At 48.6% G+C, this 23,465-nt stretch overlaps 2 protein-coding genes across 2 annotated transcripts in view; one reads left to right on the forward strand and one right to left on the reverse strand.

Annotated features, from left to right (window-relative positions):
• The window catches only part of SYT6 (synaptotagmin 6), a 50,567-nt gene extending 29,734 nt beyond the window's left edge, over positions 1-20,833 (forward strand). Inside the window, exons 5-7 of the mRNA XM_080568978.1 lie at positions 1,253-1,424; positions 2,078-2,228; positions 7,419-20,833. Coding sequence (XP_080425104.1) covers positions 1,253-1,424; positions 2,078-2,228; positions 7,419-7,490 — 395 coding nt within the window. The 3' untranslated portion in view covers positions 7,491-20,833. The remainder of the gene's footprint in view (positions 1-1,252; positions 1,425-2,077; positions 2,229-7,418) is intronic.
• Positions 20,834-20,989: 156 nt separating this feature from the next.
• Positions 20,990-23,388, reverse strand: OLFML3 (olfactomedin like 3). Its single transcript, XM_080568979.1, has 3 exons — positions 23,011-23,388; positions 22,415-22,700; positions 20,990-22,054 (listed from the first exon to the last, which is right to left on the reverse strand). The coding sequence occupies exons 1-3, from the start codon at positions 23,119-23,121 to the stop codon at positions 21,270-21,272; spliced, it is 1,182 nt and encodes a 393-aa protein (XP_080425105.1). The 5' UTR covers positions 23,122-23,388; the 3' UTR covers positions 20,990-21,269.
• Positions 23,389-23,465: the final 77 nt, after the last annotated feature.

Below are 23,465 nucleotides of genomic sequence, written 5' to 3' on the forward strand. Positions count from 1 at the left end.
ATCCACACTTCCCCCTCCTCCCTTGGGATAGTAGTGTCAGTGGACAGTGGACATACGTCTCTTGGTGCTAAATGTGTCATCACTGAAATACATGACAAAGCTTTGTGCATGCTTAAAGCATGCACAAATTTTTTAAAGTAGAATTATCTATTCAACCCATTCCCAAGGGCATAAATCCAGAGACAATGATTCTATAGCTGAATACGCTGTTCAAGGAGACTGCCAGTGGACTGGAGTTCTACATGAAAAGCAGTTTCTTTTCCAGAGATCAATGTCACAGTATTTGAATTTCATCAAGAACTTGTGTAAAATACAGAAACAGTACAGTAAAAAATCTTTGCAGAAAACAATTCTGCTTAGCTGGAGCTTGATGCCATTTGAAAAGTCTAAGGATTAAGACTTCAGATAAAGCCAGCTCAGCATTTCTGTAATAATATGCTGCAGGTTTAGTGCCACTTCAAAATGCATTGAAATTGCCCAAGCAGCCAATATAACAAACAGAAGCTGTTTGTATCTAAAGTGCATTCTGCCATGGTCAGCCAGTAGACAGCAAGTGAGGTAGAGCTGCCCTAATACCTTCTTTTTCTGCTCTCTAACAATTGGAAAATGTTTTTTAAAATTCCTCTACTTGCTGTAACTCTGCTCCATAATTTTAACAATTGGATAGAAAAAGATGCCTGTAAAATAACCCCCTCTTCCAGTTTTGATCTTCAAAATTCTGCATTACATTTTGTTCTTGGGCAAATTTTGAAAAAGTTCCAGTTTTGCTTCACAGAAAGCAATGGGTTTGCTTTCTGCGTCCATGCAATTAATGCCTGAGTGCCCATTGCCCACTATCACCATCGTATGAATATTGGCTCTAGGTTTAAGATGTGGCCTTCTTATACTTGCAAACCCTTACCACTGACGGAAACAGATGATTTTTTTTCCTTCCAAGAAATCTGCAGTAATGGTTCTCCAGTGCCTGAACCTCACAGAATTGTAATATGTTTGGGGTTGGAAGGGACCTTTAAAGAACATCTAGTCCAACCCCTCTGCAGGGGGGGTGGGAGTGGTCAGCATTCACACCAGTACGAGGAATTGTGGATTCTACTGGTACAGAAACATCCTTTTTTTCTAAAAATACATTTGAGGAGTGCCTTTGGCTGACAATAATTTAAAGTCTATCCTTTGAAAGTGCTGTTTCTATATTGTGAAGGTAACAAAATAAATCTCCATAAACAGAAGGCCTTCTCCTCTCTCTCCTTCTCAGATCCATATGTCAAAGTGTCTTTGCTCTGTGATGGGCGAAGACTGAAAAAGAAGAAAACCACCATAAAGAAAAACACACTTAATCCCACTTACAATGAAGCAATAATCTTTGACATTCCCCCAGAGAATATGGATCAAGTCAGTCTACTTATCTCCGTCATGGATTATGATAGGTAGGTGGGAGACTCTGGAGAACAGGAGAGGAAAAAAATCCCATTGGGCACAGGTTTTCTGCTCAGTAGTAATTTTCCTTACTATCACAACCTTGATTGCACTGCTGTCTGGCATAAATCTGTCTCCAGTGATTTACTGTTAAAGAGCCATTTATACTTATGATCATGGATAATTAGCTGCTAAAATACTAAGTATGGTATTTGCTTTATGGCATTTTCTTCAGTGACTAGTGTGTGTCCCTTTGCTATTTACTTGTCCTGCAATTCATCATCCAGTTTTAGAAAGCAAATGTCTTCACTCAGAGCAGCAATAGGTGTATGAATTATCAATTACTGAACTTGTTCTTATTCTTGCTGTACACCACTACATGACACATGCTTTCAGATTCTGTATCAGGACTGATCTATAGTTCAAATCATTTAAAAGTTGTTATAACTGTTTCTGGTGATGACAGGGACTTGCTGTTCTGAGAGCTGCATGCACAAACAGCATCAGGCCAGATCTTGCTGTTGCAGTGCAGGTATCATGCGGGTCCCACGTTCACTGGCAGCATGTCTCATGGTGCTCTGATAGCATGGGTCAGAAGTCTCGGTTTGATCGTGCACGGCATTATGAGCAAGAGATAATTGTGTTGCTTTTCTATTTTCTTCAGAGTGGGTCATAATGAGATCATTGGGGTTTGCCGTGTGGGAGTCAATGCTGAAGGACTTGGCAGAGACCACTGGAATGAGATGCTGGCATACCCACGCAAGCCCATTGCACACTGGCATCCATTAGTGGAGGTAAAGAAGTCTTTCAAAGAGGTGTGTAGTGCTATTCTTTCCTTTTAATGCATATACTGTGCATGACTGAGCTGTTTCAGGGCTTTCAGAGAGGAGTTACTCTCGCTTGGGAGTTCCTGACAACGGCTGAGGGAATGTTCTCACCAGAAATGAACTCTAGAAAACGAACACCTGTATCATCTTGAAATAGTTTCTTGAGCTTGCAAGCAAGAGTGAAAGGGATTGTATTTACAGATGTGACAGTTGCTGTGGGGTTTTGTTTCTTTGTTTTTTTGTTTTATAGAAGACAGAGTGGTAAGGAAAGCAAATGCTGTTCTGATTGCAGAACAAAGTGTCCAGGGATATCATGTAATTCAAGTTTCAATTTTTCATCCTAAAAGATTTTTCTGTTGACTCATCTCCAAGCCTTTGAGGGAGAATAAATATAACAAATATAATTGCTCTAAGCATCTCCAGAGAAAGAGATTCACTTGATGCAGCCTCAGATGATAAAATAAGCCTGAAAAGCCTGAGTGCCATTTGGACCACCTCTAGAATTTTCTTCCTCCTTGCACTCCATTTTCTTACACTCCTATGGAGTTGTCTGCTTTATGTCTTATTTAGCTCATAAATTCAGGAGGAGAAAAATTTGAAGACTGGCACTCATATTATTGACACTTCAGGTATGAAAATAAAGCCAGCATCTGTGACCAGCAGTAGTAAAATAAAAGCAATTAAAAATGTAACTGGGGTTAAGGAAACATTTCTTTCAAAGCCACAGACTAGGTTCATAGCAAAGATTACCTTATTTTCTCTTTGAAGTTCAGATACTGAGCTCTACTAGAAGGCAGATACTAGCCATGGCAGTCCACTATTGTAGTCAAAACCAGTAGGCAACAACTCTTTTTTTTTTCTTAAAAATCTGCTCTTTCCTCTAACAAGAATACAGTTTGTGCTCAGTATGCTCCAACTCAACTCTTACTCATCAGGCTAGTTTCTGAAATTCGAATTTGCCCATACCACAGGCAGGTCTGTTTCATGTGCTGGTTTCTTTCTTTCTCCAAGCTCTTGTAAGCAGCTACCGTGTGAGCGAGAGGACAGCCAGCACCTAGCAGATCTCTGCAGCAATTTTCATTCTTGCTCTTTCCCTTAGTGGCATTTCTCTACCCCGGCTGAAACATGACTGCAGGATGCTGCCCAGAGCCATGACTAATCAGAGGAATTTCCTCTCTTCCTGGACCCAGGTCCAGTTACACCCAGTAGGGGAACTTAGCAATTAAATATTTTATTTTAAGACACAGTGGAGAATATCAGATAACTGAAATGTGACGATCCATACTCAGTTGTATGAGATCATTCATGAGCTCATATTGCACCACTATAAATAAGAAGAAATGACCCAGGATCAGTTGTGTAGAACTGGTATAAATCAAAACAGAATTAAAGCAATGTAGAATTTGTGTATAACAGTAATATTGCCTTTGGGTGGTGAGCAGTACCAGGCATTCATTAGGCTTTTCATACTAGAACACTAGCACCTTTCACATGAATCATAACTGTTTGGACAAGCAGCATATGCTGTCTCATGCTGCCACGGAGAGCTGGGGATCAGCGACTGCTGCATTTTAGCATAAATGCTTAGTGATCTATCATTTGACTAGTTAGCTCAATTTCTATATCATCAGTAGCACCTCCTTGGCACATCACCAGCTGCCGACTCTGACCCAGGGGCAGGAGATCCTTCTGCCATTTGTCATTTATATGACTTTACTACACGATTTTTCAGATGAAGGCTGGAGTTTGAAAGAAAGACTCCTGTAAAATTTTTGAGAATAAATGGAAAGAAAAGGACATCATTATTTTGAGAAATTTAGAGAAACTGGAAGACATAAGATGACTCACCACTTAAAATATACTTTAAAAGTCACTGCTGAGCCCCAGTAAAATACAAGTGAATCATTTCACCCCTCAGTGCACAGGTCAGGAGCTCTCCTTAAAAACAAAGAAATAAACAAAAGCACAAACAAACACTCTGATCATCTGTTGTGCTATCTCTGCCACAAACCAGTGCACAGAGACAGCAAGCAAATGGTCCCTGTATTTATTTGCCCTTTTCAGCTTTAGCAATGCTGTCTGCAGCTCCATACTGCAGCTAAAAAAAAAAAAAAAAAAAAAAAAAGGGCAGAAAAAGGCACAGGATCCTGGACAGAAATTACTGGGGAAATGCTGTTTGTTGGTTACAACTAATCACATCATCTTTTCCATATATTTTTGTGCATCTTTTAAAAGTAGTTTTCACTTTGTATCCTGTATCGTGCAGCTCCAGGTTCCTAGCAGGTGAAGGCCACCCAGACCCACGGGGATGAGCTCCGGGCAGTGGAGAGGTCAGGCACAGCCGCTGGCTGCAGCCCTGGTGTGGGCCCAGCAGCCGCCATCTCCCCGCGCCTGTCCTTGGCCCTTGTGTCTTCACGGTGGGGTGACTCAGTCTGTGCTGGGATCCCCAGCAGCCATTGTCATCATCTCCAAGGGTGTTTGGTGCCAGGGAACGGCAAACACAGCCTTCACTTTCTGGTTGATCCTCACTGTCTGCTCTCTGTTTGCTCCAGTCATTAGTAATAGCCTCTTCTGTGCGTCAGTTTCTTTCCTGATTGAGTGCTTGATCTTAAAGTGAAACCAAGAAAACTAGGCTTGAAGCGTCTTTATAAAGGCGTAAGTTGAGAAACAGATCACTGAAGCTATTAACCTGGAGGATACAAAGCTATTTAGTCCCTCCTTTCTTCTCTCCCATGCCTCTCCACAGTCATATATCCCTCATCCTCTTGATGAGAGGAGAGGCCTCTCATCACATAGCTGAAGACTGCAGACACATGTAGGAAAGAATGGGGAATCTGGAATTTGTTTTCTAATCTGACAGGTATTTCTTGGAAAAGCTCTGTCTAAAAAAGGGGTTTCCACCATATTTTGAATACAGCTCAAAATCACACATGCTGATGAAGTTACAGTTAAGAACAATGTCAACAGGGAAGCGTGTTCCATCAGTGAGGACAAACCAGCCCATCCCTTGGTCCCCACCGTCGCTGGTGCCAGGACCTGCCCGATGGACAGGGCTGCTCCCCTGCAGCCCCTTTCCTCCAGCCGCTGAGCTGTACTAACGCAGCCCCAAAACCCTGCTTCTGGGTGGCAGGAGTTGCTTGGGTCTTTTCTCTGTGAGCCAGTTTTGCGTTTCTTCCCTTGCTGGAGTCCTTAGGGAAGCTTTCTTTTGTCCCATTTCATGTCTTTGGTTGCTCCGTATTTATCGACAGTGAGTAACAAACTTTAATGACCGTGCTTCTTTAATGACGATCATCATTAAAAAGGAACATGTGCAAATGAATCATTAATTACAGGCTTCTAAGTAGTATCCTCCTCACACTGACTTTTAGAAGGAGACTTTGTGAACAGAGATTAGAATTCTACTTGCTTTTGCCTTTTGGAATTACTCTGACAGAAAGCTCTTTCTGTCAGCACCAAACCTGTACCTGTTCCTCTGCCCCGAGGCGCTGCTGGTGCCTGCTGCTGTGGCCTTGGCCGCCCAGCTGCACTTCAGCCATCCCACTCGTTGCTGTTCCCTTCTTCTACATTTATCAGTACATCAGCCTGCCAGGTTAAGTGATGTGTTTACAAAAAATATATAGCGAATTACAGTGTATCTTTCCAGACTTTGAAGGGGACTTCTGAACATTGGGAATTTCTTTGTTGTATATGAAAGAAAAACTCCACCTTATATCACAGAGTAGCATCGCCAGTGCAATGCAAAACAGGCCTTTGATGTTGCCAAGTACCTCTGACATTTGGTGTGGGAGCATTTATTAGTTTAAAGTGTTTCTCCAGATAAAAACTGACAACTTTGCTGAGAGCTAAGTTATGCCCATAATGAAGAACAACCATTTATCTTTAAAGATATGCAAAACCAACCTCTTCCAGACTTTTGGGCATGTTTGACTTCCCATGAGCTCTTCCTAGTTTCTGAGTTGTGCTGTCTGCAGCCTGGCTCATTATTGCCTCTCCCTTGGCAGAATGAATACCTGGATTTCATGTCTAAGCTGCAGTGGTACTCTGGGAGTGTTTGGGCCCCATTTGGCCCACATGCACTGTGCATACAGTCTGTGATGTTAAATGTTTTCCCTAACAAAATGTGCATGTCACCAGAGAAACAAGTTCCCCAGAATTTATCATGATTTATCATGATCTGAAAAACTTCATTTTGCACACCCTTGGGGTATTCTTCAGAGTAGTTTGGATGCTCTTTCTGTAGCACAGTGATGTGTGTGCTCAGGACTTGGCAGAAGATGCATTGCTGTGATTTCTCTTTTCCCATGACTAGTTCTACTTGAACTGGTTTGGTGCAATTTGCCTAATGAGTTTTCACCCACAGAAGTGAAATTCGTATATGCTAAAGTGTGAATGTTATCTAGCAAAGAGTTTGCTTATGTGGGAGAGGAAGGAATTGATCTGGGGGAGAAGGAAGCAGTGGAAGTATTATGCCTCCTGTTGTCTTTAGGAAATGTCTATCATTTGTCATTTGAATATAATAAAACAAGATGGTGAGATGGGCAAGTACTCAAAAGCTTAAGTAGTAATGATTTTGAATTATAGTAATAGCCCCCAAGGCAGATGACTAATAATTTATGATCTCATAAGTATGGCAAAAAAATAATAATAATAAAAAAAAATGTTCACTACATCTACTCACTGTGATCTGATTTTCATTTTGAGAAATATCCCTGGCACTGTGGACATAACTTCAATGGAATAATACTACCATTCCAATACTTTCCAATACTGGAAATAATAAATAATATTTTCCAATACAGGAAAGCATTTTTTGCAGTTATTCAGTATTTCTTAAAAACAAACAAACAAACAAACAAAACCCACCAACACTAAACCAGGAAACAATGGAAAGGTAAACTAAGAGCAAACTTTGTCTACAGAATGTACATAGATACTATTTATTTTTCTTTTGGGGAGGGGATATCAGTCCTCACAATTGTGGACTGATTTACAAAGTAATAGAATAGAGCATTCAGTAATTCTTCCTGACTGGCTAAATGCAGGCATTCAATGAGTTGAAGCATGCTGTGGAGCAGATGATGCTGTAAAAGAGGAGATAGGGAACAAGGTAAATGGATGTAAGAGTTTCAAACGATCTCTCCCATCTGCTTAGGCTTGCATTCTTTTTTCTCCCACCAGTGGCAAGGCCGAGCAGCAAGCTTTGACAGCCAGGGGTCTTGTCCCTCTCCTAAACCACCACCCACACCCTGATACAGCAGAGCAAGAAGAAAAACAGGACTAAACCAAGTTATTTTTGCACTTGGCCTACAGTCTCAGTAGTTTGTTGCTGAGTGGCAGTGGCTGCAGTGAGACTCCAGCCTAGTTGTTCCCGCATAAGTAAAGGCAGAAACCCGTTTTGTGGTCAAATACGTCTTTGTCTAATACGTCTCCCAAGGTGATGTGTTTCTTTTTGTGGATTTTACTGTAAAGACCTGTTTCCAAAGGAAGAAGGTGTACTGAGACATGAGCTGGAAATTTGGTCTGTAAAATAAGATGTAAAATAGTTTTTAATGTGTATAAAGGTTGGAAAATTGCAAAGATGTTTTGAGTTTCTACAGACAGCACACTTTGCCAGGAAAGGAGACATCTGGACCAGCTGTGCTGCACTGTCTGTGCCTGCTTAGAAGAACAGAACTGGAAGACTTGAGAAGACTTCTTCTGGTCTGTGAGCAGCTCTTTACTGTTGTGATCAGCCCAAATTCAGCAACGTGTTTACAGGTTTCCTGTTCATGTAGAGGTGTTCATGAGCTGTTAGAAGTGTGTGCAGTGTATATCCCAAATTCCTTTTGTCATATATAAAAAGAAAAAGCTGTTGGTTCCTCGGGGGGGTGGGGGTGGGGAGTAGGGAGTGGGGTGGAACTGTATTTCTGTATTTCAAGTCTCCCTAGAGCTACCTGCATGAACAGTTTCTTAAGACTCCCTTTGTAGCTGCTGCTCTTTACCCCCTGTAACATCACCACATCATGTGGAGCACTGGAGTTGTCATGAGTGGAGCTCAGACATGAAGGGGGAAAAGATGTTACAGAAATAGGTGAAATTCTTGCATGAACACTAGATCTTTATTTCTTACATCATCCTAGTAATAAAGGGTGAACAAAAGGGTAATGGGAAATATAGAAAAACAACTAATAGTAGAAAAACTTCCACACTTTTCTATTGAAAAATCAGCACTTCCTTAATGAATAAAGTTTCTAAGGCCCAAGACTCGGAGGAAGATCAAATTGTGAAAAATGAAACTTCCCTGGCTCCTTGGCTGCAGAGACCAAAAATGAAGTTACAACGCTGTGTACTAGCTTTGCAAGTACAGCTAATTCAGCTGATCTTTATCAGACAGCTGCAGATTCTGGACGCTTTCACATCTTGGATTTTTTTCTGAGTTGCTAAATATGTTAGTGCTATTTGTTCCATTGTGATTAAATTAACTAAATTAATAAAATTAAATTAAAATATTTAGGTTTTGAGTCAAAACAAAATTTGCTAGAGAGACAGCCATTCCTTCTCACATCAGGTTAGCAGGAACTGCATCCATCAGCCACAATTTTCAGGTCAACTTCAGTTTTCATTTTCCTAAATGTCACAGCATCAGCCTTCACTGAACATCAGAACTGTTGTGAATGCAGAGAAGGATATTCATTTGCATTGATTTTCTGGGTAAGATGAGTTCAGTGATGGACAAATACGTACCTTCTAGTCACACCATGTGTCTTAATTCTCTTTATGTGCCACGTGCTATAGAAGCAGAAACAATAAAATCATTTTATTTCTAACTCTTGCCTTGCCTTGTGAAATGCTTCCTCTCATAAAAGCAGTAATCATGTGCTATGTGATTTCAGATGGTTACAGTAATCATATCAGACGGTACTGAAGGCGATGATAACACATCCTCACTTGGTAAGGGATGCTGCAGAGGCAGACCACACGTTTTGAAGCAGACACTCCTTAGGCTATCAGAGCCACAGTTCTTGACTGTCCTGGGGCAGGCTGTGCACATTCTTTGGGGATCTGCTGGCAATAGTCACAGAAGAAAAAATATATATATATATATAAAAAACCAAGAGCTTACAGTCCATTTAAACAGAAAGGTGGTAAAACTAGTAAAAGTAGTACCAGGAAAACTGGTGAAAGTAGTTTTCCAGCATAAAGAGAAGTACTGTATACTTCTACCAAGGGACACCACTGAGTACTTCCAGGGCAACTCATCTTTTCTGGGAACATTCCAGTCTTATTATAGGAAACAGTTCTAACCATCCCAAATAATCGGTTTACAGTGGATAGTTCAAAAGCTGACTGCAGGCCCTCTGAAACTTGATCTGAGCTGGACTGAGCCTTCAGGTTTTTAATGTCATAAATAGGAAGTGGCCTCTTACAGGTTTGTAGATCAAAGCACCTGTAACGCAAGTGCAGAGTGGAAGATGTGCCCAGAGCAAGCTGCCGCAGTCCCAGCTGGATAAGAGGATGGCACTTGACAGTCTCTAATTGCACTAACCCACTCAATTTTTTTTTCTTCTTTAATCCTGGCTTCTTGTTTTTTTGGTGTTCTCTGTATATTCTCTGTCTTTTATCCATTCTTCTTGTTATCTAGGATTTAGTCAAAACATACGTGGGGTTTGACACAAAGCTTCTATTTTTGATCCTTGCTTCACACAGATAATCAATTTCCACTCAATACTGACTGTCACTTGCATTACTGGAAAACTGGATCTCTTGCTAGTGAAAAACACCCACTCCTCGATGGCTCAAAAACCCCTACATTTATATTTTAAATGCTGAGATTTTGCCTCGTCCCTCAAAAAGGAGATAATCAAACCATTGTGTGTTTGTCATCGCCTCAGCACAGCCACTCGAGAAGATTGGTCACACTAATGGAAACTAGATACACTGTACAAGCACGAATATTTCTCTGTCATCTAAAGAAGGATTATAACTCTGAAAACAGCTGAAGCTGGCACAAGCCCCATCCCAGAATTCAATCAGACTTTATTACTCCTTCCCTCTTTCCATGCTACTCTTAATTATATAATAACTCACAGAGGAGTGATATGATTATAGAGCAAAATGAGGCGGACCACCTCAGGGCCACATACCGTGGAACAGCCTGCACAAACACTGGTTGTTGGTCTCTGCAAAGTCTGCAAGCAGCCACAAATGAATAGTTTACTTTATGTTGAGTAATGCAAACAAAATAAACACACGACAGCATTCCCAGACCTTCCTTTTCTTTTTGATTTTAGTCTCACAGTCTCCAGTTTCGTAGAACAATGACTGACTGTAGGAAAAGCAAGAGAAACTGCAGTGAGGCCTGCCACTTAATTACTGCTAGTTTAATGATGGGGACACAGGGCAATGTGAACCCCCACGGGTATGTTGGATTGCTCATTACGAGGGAACAGGGGTGGAGCCAAGGAACTGTCCACAGCCAAGTTCCTACCCACTGATTTGACAACAAAATAACTTGGTATATGAGAAAAATGTGAAAAACACACAGTGGAAAGTGAGGTCAGCTGCTGTGAAGCTCTGCTGTCTGCACTGAGAAGAAAGCTGGGCAGGAGCTGTAGCCTGTTTTTTTTTGCCAGGACGAACATCACCCCAAAGTCAGGGCTGTCAAGAGGCCAGTGCTGCAGGTGAGACTGTGAGAAGCGGAGCTTGGCTCTTCTTTGCAGATGCACAAACCTAGAAAAAAATGGATTTTGTCCAAGTGTTGGAGGCGTTCCTGGTAACACTGCTTGGCTAATGACACCTCTGCTGCAGTCAGCCTTCAGTGGCAATGTCACTTAAAAGTTCAAGAAATGTTTTCTTTTGTTTTCCTGGACTTAACACAATGATAATTTGTAATTACATTTTAGTGTTTTATATATAAACATTTTTAAAACAGTGCATCAGTCATGCAAATATAGTTACATATATTATGTTCCTATGACATTTCTAATTAAAAATAAGGAATTTACAGCACATATATTTCAAAAACCCAGTGTAGGTTTCTATTAAAAAGACAGTTCATTAAAGCTAATAAAATAGCTTTGAATGGCTCAACACAAATCCTAGAGCATATTCTGTTGCCACGGAAACAGTCGGCACCAAAGCCAAGTGGAGACAAGTGTAGCTACAGCACCAGAAATAAAATGCAAAAATGTGATTAGGCAGACAAAGAGCCCACTGAGTCTGGGGTGCCGTCCTCCTGGCTCCTCCCTGCCCAGGGTCCCCGCAGCCCTTCGTGGATCACCCGGGCGCTGCTGTGACACGAGGCAGGGCTGGGGTTCCAGCGCTGCACCCCATGGAGGTGTCCATGGGGAATGGGGGTGCGTGGTAGAGAGGACATCGCCTGTGCTGGGGGCAGGGGCAGTCAGAAGAGCAGAGCATCCCATAGCGAATTGATGACTGGGAAATGTAGCCCAGTCATCACAGGCACATAGGTAAATTCCTTCTGTATTGTTAATTTCTTCCAAAGTAAGAGACCCGCTCCTAACCTTCTGGTCGCAGCTGCACATCCCTCTCCATTTCAAACCGCATTAGAATTTTTTTTTTCCTGCCAGAAGGAATAAAGTGGAAGCGCAGTAATTACTTTTTTTTTTTTCTTTTTTTTTTTAAATCAAGTCAGCTTGCCAGCGCTGCTCTTGGATAGCTCACGTAAATGAAGCAGGATGCTGCTCGTTGCTCTGCTCGTGATGCTCTGGGACCCTCAGCAGGGCTGCCCTGCCCACCGCTCCAACCCCTCGGCCCTGAGCACAAAGTGACGTGCCCCCTCCCCAGCCCCAGCAGCACCACCCGGGGCTGCTTGGTGCTGCCACAGGCCCTGGTGCTTCTCCCCTTTGAGCACGTCTGCACCACGCATGGCAACGCAGTCTGGCTGTTGGGTATGGCCCCTGCCTGCCGGAGATGTGCACTCTGCCAGGCCATAGCAGTTACCAGGAGGAGCTTACTGCCCGTTGTGTAGCTTCAGCTTTATCTAATGAACCTCTAATTGCTGCACGCTGTGCATGTCCCGCAAGGCTGCTGGCATTGCTCTGCCTGCCGCCAGCCTTAGCGGGATCTCTGCCAGAGTGTGGGGGATCATGTGCTGTGACCGGGGGTGCCGGGCCGGAGCCCCCGCGGAGCCCTAGGGAAGCAGGCCGTGCTCAGGGGCTGAAGGACACGGTTGCATCAGGCTTTTGTTTGCAGCCCCATCTGCTTCCCAGCACAATGTCCAGCTGCCCAAAAGCTCGTCACACTTTGCAAAGCCATGGGGGGGGGGGGGGGGGGGGTGAACCAGCACAAATATCATGTTTCTACAGCTGCAACTATGAAAGGGGTTTGTGAATTCATGCCATGCCCCATCCGGTCCCAGAGAGCAGGCGGTGTTCTCCCTTGCCATGGAGAAAAAAAACATCACCAAGCCCCCAAATGGTGTTGTGCAAGCAGACGCTGCAGTTGTTTGTATTCCAAGTAAATAGGATGGGCTGGTGCTGGCCCAGGAGAGGGTCTTGGAAGATCAATCCTCAAAGGCAACGCCACCAGTCAGGGCTGGGCTGTGCGCGCTCCTAGAGCTGTAGCACCGAGGCAGCATCTGATGTTATTTTGCTGCACTGGGTACTCAAAAACTGCCCCAGCAGCATCTCCTGCCCTGCAGCACTCGCAGCCACCGCAGCAAATTACAGAACACCTTAACCCAGGGCTGTCCCCACTGCCACTTGTGCTTGATTGGAGTGGTGATTTCAGGCATTTTTTTGGATTCCTCACTCTAAAAAGAATGGTTTAAAATTCTCCCAGTGTGGTATGAGCTGCCCCTGGCTAGCTGCAGAGGGTGATGGTGCTGGGTGCTGCAAAGGAGCCAGGCTGGCCCTGCTGCCGTCACCCACCAAGGCGGCAACAGCCTGCCAGCACAGGCTTCTTTCTCATGGACAATCAAACATATCAAAAATGTCAAAGGTCTCTATCATAAATCCACAGAACTTAAAAATCAATCTTCTTTCTGAAATGTGGAATTTGTCTGGTGTGTCTGAATGACCAGCAAAAAATAAGATGTTTTCCAGAGCAAAGACAGTCCCTGCAGCAACAGGCATTGGTGCTGCCAGATGCAGGATCGTCAAATACCTCAGCAACAAACACCCTTCGGGGCAAACCATGGCTGACTGGAGATTGAATTTAATGAGAATTTGTTTAGCTAGAGGATGTTTTAAATCTCTGAGGACTGAAATCCAAAATGCCCTCCTTCATACCCCGAGCAATATCCCCTCTGCCCTGGGAAGGTGCCAGGACCAGTGGCTCCATTCAGAAAAGCTGGGTGCAGGATGCCCAGCCAAGGGCAGCAGCTGTGTTTCTGCCCCATGGCAAGCGCCGGGGGCTGGGGTGGCAGGGGCCCCGCCCCAGGAAGGCTTGCCTTGGGGTCCAGGTCAATTCCAAGGACCCCAGCAGATGTGGTTTCTTTGGCTCAAAACAAGAGTTCCCAGAAGCAGGAACAGAGTGGACGATGTGGTAAAAATAGTTCTTTCCTGAAACTGCATGTTTCTCTTAACCTGTGAAAGCAGCTTTTGGAATGAAGGGAGAAATGGAAGATCCAGGAATACAAATCAATGGCACGTAATTGCCTGGTTTGCCTGAATACAGCTGAGCATCGCAAAGGGATATTGCACAGTTGACACACAGCATGAGGATGCTGCACCCTAGCTGTGCCAAATTTCTTGGGGTTTATTGGTACTGATGTCCCTTGATTAAATTATATTTCTTTCTTGCTGTATTCTGCAGCAACCTGAACATTTCAATTTCTCAGGCAAGCTTGGATAAGGAATGGAAAGAAGATGGCAGATTACTCTGACATCGGAGATGGCTCCACTGGGGAAAACTGCTTTTCATTTAAAACCTTGCTTCTATAGAAAAAAAAAAATGCAGTCAAGGAAGCACTGAGAATTTAGAACAAAGCTGTGAGGAGCAATCTCCTCCAGGAGCTGATTACAAACCATAACTCTGGTCTGTGGGCTGCCTGCTCATCTGTTGGAGTTCTCGAGGTTGCAAAGCTTGGAGCACTTTGAGGTTAAACAGGAGAGGTAAAGTGACTGAAGGGCTGCAGCTACTCAGCAGGAAGTAGCTACGTGGAGGTCAGGGACTGCATTTCTACTGCAAATTAATTGATACATTAATATGCATTTCTTTGTTCTCTTTTTCCTCTCCGTTGCATGGTCTCATAACATATAAAAAATCTTGCTTTCCCACTGGGAGCTCGCCCACCAGCCCCACAGCCGCTACCCCGGCTCCCTGGGTGCCTGGCAGGCTCCTGCCACCACCTCCATACCCCAGGAGCAGCACTCTGCCCCGGCTTCCCCCGCCACGTAGAGCCCTGTCACGGACCTGCTCCTCCTGCCCCAGCCAGAGGCTCGGTCATCTGAGATGCTCCATGGCTCTAAAACAGCATTAAAACATCTCCAAACCCATTGCAAGCATGCAGCTTGGAGTGAGAGGTGCCAAGCGCTGCTGCTTGGCAAGGGACAAGGAAGGAAGCACGTTGCTTTGGTGAGGCGGGGGTGATGAGCCAGGGCCCCTCAGAGCAGCTGGGACAAGGAGGCAGCCCCGCTGCACCGAGCTGCGCAGGCTCCTGGCCTCCGGTCCCCGCCACCGATGCCTGCCCTGGCGGCTTTGCCTCGTGGATTCAGTCAGACCTCACATTTTTTCTTACTGGAGCAATTCCATGGAAAGTGCTTATCTTGCTTCACTTGCAAGGGCTAGTAGGCAATTTTGGAGAAATTCATTTAACTGTGATACTAGTGAGTCAATAACACACTTCTGTATTTTATTAGAAACAAAAAAAAAATTGTTTGTTTTGACCCTACCTGTGTAGCCACGACATCAATTTTCCGTAATAATTGGTTGCCATGGTTATACGTCCTTCCAGGCTGCCAGATGCCTGCAGCAGAAAGGCACCACCTCGGCCGCAGCACCGGGGTGCTGTGCAACGCGGGGGCAGCCGCTCCGGCCCCCCGGGGTCCCACGTCCCTGAGCACAGCCACGGGTGCTCACTGCACCGAGCAGGGCACCTGCCCCTGCCCGTGCCTCAGGCCTGGAGTTGCCATTTACCCAACCTCAGCTGCAGGAGAGGGGCCAGAAGCAAACAGATGAGGAAAACCCTTCTGGGGGTCTTTGGAACTGGTCCACGATCCCCAGGCTGCAGCCGGTTCCAGGGCAAAGCACAGAGGAGGGAAACTCAAGCTCTCCTTTGCCACAGGAAGGACCACTGCATCCCTCAGCACTTTTGCCTTGGGAGGATGTACTGAGCAGAAAATTTGGATCTATTCCAGACAGGCTCTGGGAGCTGATTTTCAGAGAGCAGAGGAATTAAAGAACTGCTTAGATGAATAGCTGAGCTAGTATTTTTGTGTCCTCAGGAAACATCTTTCATAATAATAGAATTAGTAATAATAACACCCCAGAGAAGATCCCACTGAAATCATGTAGACTGCAGGATGCATGAAATCCTGAGGATGGTGCGAGCTGCCTGCGTGGGTCCTCCTCATGTCAGCAATATCCTTGTTGACTGGAGACAAACCTTTTACTGCGAATTGGGAGCAATGCATGCAGCATAATCCAGCCTGATCAAAGTACTGAGGTAACTGCAAATTCTGTTCATAATGGAAACTGTCCAGAAAATAATGAAACTTTGTATGTTGCAAACCACAGCTTCTCTGACAGGGCTGTGAGCTCTGAATCCAAAGATTTTGTTTTTAATCTTCTTGTCAAGAGGAAAGGATGGTACAGATGCCCCAGCACTAGGAAGGATGAGCAGAGCACGATTGCTTCCCTCCAGCAGACCTGTCAGCTCCGCAGTGAGCCCCATATTTTTGCAGAATCCACTTCTTTAATGAAATCCAGGTTTCTGTCTCTCCCTTTGCCTCTACCAGCAAAGCACATGTGAAGAGGAGAGTGCAGAGGGAACAAGAGCACCGTGGTGGGGCCGGGGCTGGTGGTGGGAGGCAGCTGGGTGCTGCAGAGGGCACGGCAGGAGCCGCATCCACTGCTTGAGGAGGAAACGCAGGGCTGGGGGAGGTAGAGGCAAGCTGAACAGAGCTGCAGCCCAGTATGCTGATCCCTGGATCTCTCATCATCATCATCTCTGCCAGGCAGAAGTGGCTGCAGATGAAGGGCCCCAGCCACATTCCCCACCAGACTGATGTGCCCCAGGCTGGATGGGGCAGCACAGGGCTCAGCAGGACAGTGGGCAGGGGTCAGCATCCCAGGAAAGCACTCCGCAGCACCTTGTGACTCCTGCCCCTGCAGTCCCCCCCCACACACACCTTTAACACCCACAGCCCAGGGGCCCTTCTGTCCCCAAATCTGCAAGACTCCCTTGTAGATCCCTGAGAGCACTGACAATGCAAAAAACAGAAGTAGTGCAGAGCTGTGATTAAGCACGCGCTTTAACCCTGCTTTAACCCTGCTGTTATTTGGAAGATCCTACTTTGAGAAGAAGGAGACTGCCTCAGCCAGCCAGCCCCGTCACCAACTCCTGCCTGGGCACCAGCAGGTTCAGCTCCAGCCCAGCCCACACCAGCATGAAGCCATAGGCCAGGGCTCTGCCTCTCTGCCACGAGGCTCTCAGCAAACTATCCTGGTGAATTTGGTTTTGCTTATTCTATACTTCCATTGCAAAGCACAAAGGACCTTAAGCAAGCTGCTGCCGTCTTCTTTCCTTCCTGACACTAAGATCCTCCCAAGCTCCTACATCCTCCCACTTCTGTGAAGTCCTGGACAGAGAGCGTTATTGCTTCCCAATTCATGTGTGACAAGTTAGACCTCAACCAGATGTTATGTGGGCAGAAATACCTATTTGAAGTTAAAAGCCTGTGATTATACTTGCCAACCAGGCATTAAGAAAGCATTGAATGGAGAAGTTATTCTCCCCTTCTTGTTTCAATAAAATAGTATCTTTACAATACACTTGTTTAAGTTGCCTACTTTTAATTTAGTTTCCTAGGTTCTAATACTACATGAAAAATCATTTCACTTTATCAACGGTTCTCATGAGCTGGAAAAGAGCAAGAAAAAAAGCCAGCATCCTTGAAAATTAGACCAAGAGGAAAAAAATAGCTGTGGGAGATCTTGCTTTCTCTTTCCTAGTGTTAACATAACTTCTCAATTTACTTTATCAGATTGCCTTCCGAAGGGAAGTATTTTTCAAGAGGAACAGAGATGAAAGGAATTATTACTTACACAGATTCTTCTTTAAAGAGATAAAATATTTGGCAATTAAAGCATGAGAAGCTGTAGACTCACAAGGAAAGCAGTGACTTCACCAGAAAAGGCGTATTAACATATTTTCCACTAATCTCTCATTACAGAAAGCGACAGCACTGCTGTGAAGCACTGCCTCTGCGGAGGGGCTCTCTGCCCCCTGTGGAGCTGCGGCAGCTGCGGGTCAGGGACGTGTACCACAAGGCATTGTGCATGCTGCAGCCCAGAGAGCAGGGGGACACGAGCGAGTCCCTGCTCTTGTGCTGGAGCCACCTTCATCAGCCAGCTGAGCCAGGGACACACTTAGAATAAAAGCTTTAAAGAAAATCTGATAGGGGGAAAGGGCCTGGCCACAGTGGCTGTAGGTAAACCTGCCCAAGGGATGAACAGGAATACAGCGGAGTCTCTGCCACCGGTAACTCTGAGTTCAGGAGTTCATCCTCCTAAACGCATGGTAGCTCAGAGGGATTCGGTGGGTGGCAGTGGCCCGGGCAGTTCTGAGGTCTGGGCTGCGCAGAGTGACGAAGGACCAGCCCCACAAGCTAAGGAAAACCCTGTTCCCAATAGGGGCAGGGGGCTTAAGGAAGCTCCGGGAGGTGGAGGCACAGAGGGTGTGAGCAGTGCCAGGAAAGGGCTGGGGCAGAGCTGCACCTGGCAGCAGAAACAGGGGCAAGGTCAATGGAGCAGATGTTGAGCCCCAGGGTTTAAATGCAGGTGTCATCGCCCCCCCCCCCCCCCCCCATTCCCCCACTCCCAGGGGCAGAGATGCAGGTGGGGGGTAATTAATGTTTATCAGGGCACTCAGTGTCCTGGCAGCCCCATTACCTGTGGCACAACCTTTGCTTCCTCTTAATGAGGTTGATAAATATTTAAGCAAGAAAAAGAGAAATCAATAAGACCTAGCAGGAGGTGAACTCTAGCCTTTACGTCTTTCTTCCCGGTGAGGGCAGCTGCGGGCTGGGGGCTTGGGGCTTGCTCAGCCCACTGGCCACACGGGATGCTGCACAGGAGCAGCCACGCTTCGCCCGAGCTCCCTTCAGCCAGCTCAGAGTGGAACCACTTTTACAGATCAAACATGATTTTTGTCTCAGGGTTTGTCAGCAAATGCAGATAATGCTGTTCTGCTTTACAGGGTTATTCTGAGGATTAATTTGTTGATGTTTCTTGAGGTACTTTGAGGATGTGGAGTGCTACATAAGTACTGCATTTTATAAGCCGATCAGACACTGCAGTTATCTTTCTGTTTTGCCTCATTCCCAAAGTGTTTGTACAAAACAAATTCCACATAAGCATGGTGATACTGTAGGCGACGGCAGGCAGCGTTTGTCATGTCGGCACTTTACAGGGTGGCAGCAGGCGGCCCTCCCGCCCCAAAAGCTGCCATTTCCCGTGCTAGTAAATGCTTCCCAAGCGTCCCCGCTTTCCCATGTCATGGCATCCTGGGCTGCTAGGTGCACCCAGGTGGTTCAGGCCGTGGCTGTCACCCGGCAGTGCTCAGGACGCACCAAGACCACGGTCGCTGCCTGGGGGCCGCACGCCTGGGTGAAGCTGCAGCCGGAGGGGCTGCGTCTGTGGCATAGCCACAAGGCAGTGGAGAGAAAACAGTTTGCCTCTTGTCTCATGAGCAGTTTTTTGTGAGTAAATCCCAGGTTCTCAGCTCTCATGGAAGAGCCACGTTTGTCATTGTGGACAGGCTGGCCTTCCCGTCTGCTCTGCCGGGGCTCCGGAGAGGAGCTCTGTGCAACACAGGCCAGCCGCAGGGCGTCATGCCCCTCCTGCAATGGCAAGGTGAATCCTAATCTGCCAGATTTTCCAAAGACATTAAAATGTTTGATGGACTTGTGCCACTCTGGACAACCAAAAGCCTGCCAGTGCAGCTGCTGTCTGTACCTCATGCCACTGATGCCAAGGCGAGCACCGACATCTGTGGCAGTGACCGTCAGATTTTGCAGGAATGCTGTTTCAGGTTAGATGTTTTCTGGTGTAGAATCATTGCTGCCCCACCAGTTTTAATTCAAGCTAGAGAAATCATTGGCATAATTATTTACAACTGTGCAATTTCTGAAAATTGTATTTCTGTTACTGTAGTTATTGATCTTGAAAAGGGCTATAAATTAACTTGACGGTTCACATCATTCTTCTCACTTGGATTATTTCTCTGCTTGATTTGCACTGTGTTGAACTTTCAGCACCACCCAATTACAGTCATTCAAAGTGTGTTTAAACATTTTTCTTGTGCAATCAAGATAATTATAATACAGAACTTGAAGCAAGTATCGAGTCACCTTCACGTTGCAGGACAGCATCCCTCGAGGCAGGCCCAGCTTTTCAGCAGCACAGGGACGGCGTGGCGGTGCTGTGGCTCAGGAGGGCTCGTGGCCCTTCGCACCATGGCCACAGCCCCCAGAGCCCCCTGGATGCGCTGCAGTCATGCTCCCCATCACCTCCCTGGGGTGCCTGGGCAGCCCTGCGCCACACCAGCAGGAGGAATCCTCATCTGGCCAGGTAAGCTCACAGTTTCATATACTGAGCGTTTGTACCCAGACCTTATTTCTAATGTGAAAAATGCATGCTTAATGACACACAGACACCTCGTAATTCAGCCTCTGTGTTCTCAGGCATCTGGAGCAACTGTGATAGGAATAAATCACAGAACATCTGGGTTTCTGGATGACATCTGGCATCTCTGGGCCAAGTCCTGCATTGCCCAGGGGTGAGGTGCGAGTGGAAGCACGTGGGGTAGTTGCTGCTGGGTGATGTGGCAGGGACTGGTGGGACGTGGCACAGTGGCGCTCAGTGCAGCCGCCAGCTGTGGGTGGCCAAGGCCAAGCCCCGTTTTGTGCCCAGGGCCCTCCTGGTGCTGTGCTCATGTCCATGCCCAGCACGTGCCTGCTGCAGCCCCCAGCCCCCCCAATCAGAGATGGGGGGACTTCAGGCCTGACAGAGCCAGAGCTGCCGCCCAAGGGGCTCCAGCAGCAGCCCTGTCCCGCCCCCGTCTCCTCTGGGGTTTGGGTGCTGCCACCATGGAGCCATGCAGGTTTCATCGCCACAAAGCGGGGATGGGAAGAGGCCTGGGGGACTGAGGGCCATAGGTATGGGTTTTGTGACAACCCTGTGACTGCAGAGGGAAGACAAGTGTGCTTCATTAGACATAAACTGGGAAAATCAGCAACATCTGGTGACTGCTGGCTAGGATGCCTCACCAACACGTGAGGAAAATCTCCAGTTGTTCTCTCAGATTAAGGGATTTTGCTGTTTGCTCACAGTTTTGTACATACAAAACAGGCAGGCCCTGGCCTGGCTCAGAGGTGCCAAAGCCCCAGCCTAATGTCCTGCCTGACCCCCAGGACCCCTGCCCAAACCCCCCCAAGCAGCAGCCATACTCACTGCTCTGGCCGGCCCTGCACGGGCACCCCACTCTTGGGAACAGCCCTTCGGGGTGACCGGGGCAGTGTGGAGCTCACTGCTCCGGAGCCCGGCCCCAGCACCCCATGCTCCCCCCAAGCAGGTGGCTGCAGTGAGCTGCATAGCATTTATTCAATGTATCACAGAGAAGAAAGCCTTGTTAAATTAGTCCAGGTTTCTTCAGAGAGGTCATAGGCAGGGACACCCCGTGCTGGCAGGTGGAGGGAGGCCTGGGGCGGTGGTCCAGCATTTCACCATTTCACAGTGATGGGATACGGGGCAGAGGTGCCACCCCATGCCAGGGCTGGAGGTGCTACCACAGGGCAGGAGGGGCAGAGCCACGCTCACTGGGGCAGGGTTGCCAGAGGCGTGGGGGTGCCCTGCCGTGGCCCCTTAGACCTCCAGCTTCTTCTTCATCTCCATGCGGTAGATGATCTGGTAGCCGTCATCCCAAGCATAGATCTGCCTCTCCCGGGGGCTGTACTTCATGCTGGAGTGGGAGCCATAGCGCTTGGGGAAGTAGACGAGGGAGGCATCCTCAGGGGCCAGCGTCCCACTGACATCAAAGACACACTGCACGCGGGAGCGGCTGGGCAGGCGGGTGTTGTAGGCCACGTGCAGCGCCCCACACACCACGAAGGCGCCCTCGGCGTTCTCCCGTGGGCATGGCGTGTCCCACATCTGCTCGATATCCAGCGAGGTGGGGTCCAGCTTGGCCAGGCATATGTTCTTCTCATTCTCCTTGGTGGCGTAGATGGCCCAGAGCCCCTCCTCATCTGCTGCCATCTCAATGTAGGTGAAGGGGGAGAGCCCAAAGACGGGAATCTGCTCCTCGGCCGGGAACACCGAGCTGTCCACCACTGTCTTGTTGGCCAAGTTGAACTTGATCACCTGGAAGGGGCCCTGCTGGCGGATGTAGTAGAGGTGCCCGTCATAGACAAGATGCCCAGTGCCCACCCAGGGGTAGGGCAGCTTGATGCGGGCAGCCTTGCGGGTGGCAGAGAAGAGGGTGAATTCCCGCATGCGGGGGAAGACATACACTGTGTCGTTGGCAGTACCATCGAAGACGTAGATCTTCTCAGAGTTCCCTGCAGCATCCTTGGTCCAGAGACCTGAGGTACTGCCAAAACGCTTCAGGATCTTCATGGCTCTGACGCTCGCAATGGTGTCGCTGCAATCTGCAAGAGTCGAGCAGCTGTGAAAGCCTGAAAGCCACCTGGCCCTGCAGGCAGGGAGGTTCCCGCCCCGCGCTGGGGTCACCCTGTGCTCAATGCACATAGGCCTTGGTGTGTCCCACCCCACTCCCCAGGCAACTCCCTTGCAAACTTGCTGCAGAGGCTGCAGTGCCATCCCCGCTGGCACCAATAAGCCCCATTCTGTTCCTGTGCATCAGGCTAGGGACGCCACCCCCAGCCCAGCCCAGCCCAGCTTGGGAGATGCCCAAGACCCCGCTGGGGAGTCAATGCCACGACGTGACCGAGCCTGGGGCAACCCTGCACCCGGAACCACCTCACAGGGGAGCCGCGGCAGGCTCTCACCAGTCAGCTTGGTGTACTTCTCATTCTTCCTCTGCTTAGCCGTGGCCACCTGCTTCTCCATCAGCGTTTCGTCCACCTCCACGCAGGGCGGCGCGGGGTTCTGCGTCTCCAGGTAGTCCACCTCGCGCTCCAGGCGGTCCACGCGCACTGCCGCGCCCTCCGCCTCCGACCGCAGCGCCTCCCGCTCCTTCTCGGCAGTCTCCAGCATCCCCAGCACCTGGTTCTTGAAGTCTCGCAGCTCCGTGGAATAGCGGCTGCTCTGGTCGTGCCACTGCGAGATCCGCTCCTGGGGCGGCCGAGGGGACACCGGGGGCTCGGGGCGGCACGGCCCACGCGTGGCAGCCGTCCCGTCGCCCGCGCCCGACGGCGGGAGCCCCCGCGGCCCCCCGGCGCTCGCGTCCTGGGCCCCGTCCCGCCGCGGTCCCGCGCCCGCGACCCTCCCGCCCCCCCCGCGGTCCCTCTCCCGGCCCCCCCCCCCCCGCACCGCTCCCCGCACCGCGCCGCGCGGGGGCCCCCCGGCGGCTCCTCCTCGCCCCGGGCCTGCTCCCGGCCCCGCCAGGCGCGGGGGAAGCGGCGCGCGGAGCCCCGCTCCGTACCTCCAGCAGGGCGAGGCGCCGCTCCACGTACTCCATGAACTGCTGCTGCTGGGCGCGCGGGGCCGCGGCGAGGAGCGGCAGCAGCAGCAGGCAGCAGCGCCAGGGCCCCATGGCCGTCGGAGAGTGCGGCCGGCGCTGCCTCCACCTCAGCGCTCAGGAATGCTCCGGCCCCTCGCGGCCCTGATCGAATCCAGATGGGAAGCGGGGAGGGGAGGCTGCGCCCTCGCCGCGAGACCGGCCCCGGGCGCCTTAACCCCTTCGCGCCCCGCCGGGACGGGCGACGGGGACAGGGCTCGGCCCCCAGCCCGGAGCCGCCGCGAAGCCCCGCGCGCGGCCGGGGTGCCCGCAGCGGGCGGCACAGCCCCCGCCGAGCCGGGAGCTCCCCCCCGGGGGCCCGGCCGCGGCTCTCCGGGGCGCTGCCGTTCCGCGGCGCCGCGCACGGTGCGCGCCCGCCC

Source organism: Anser brachyrhynchus (genome assembly GCF_964034855.1).
Source record: "Anser brachyrhynchus genome assembly, chromosome: 27".
NCBI classification, from domain to species: Eukaryota; Metazoa; Chordata; class Aves; order Anseriformes; family Anatidae; genus Anser; species Anser brachyrhynchus.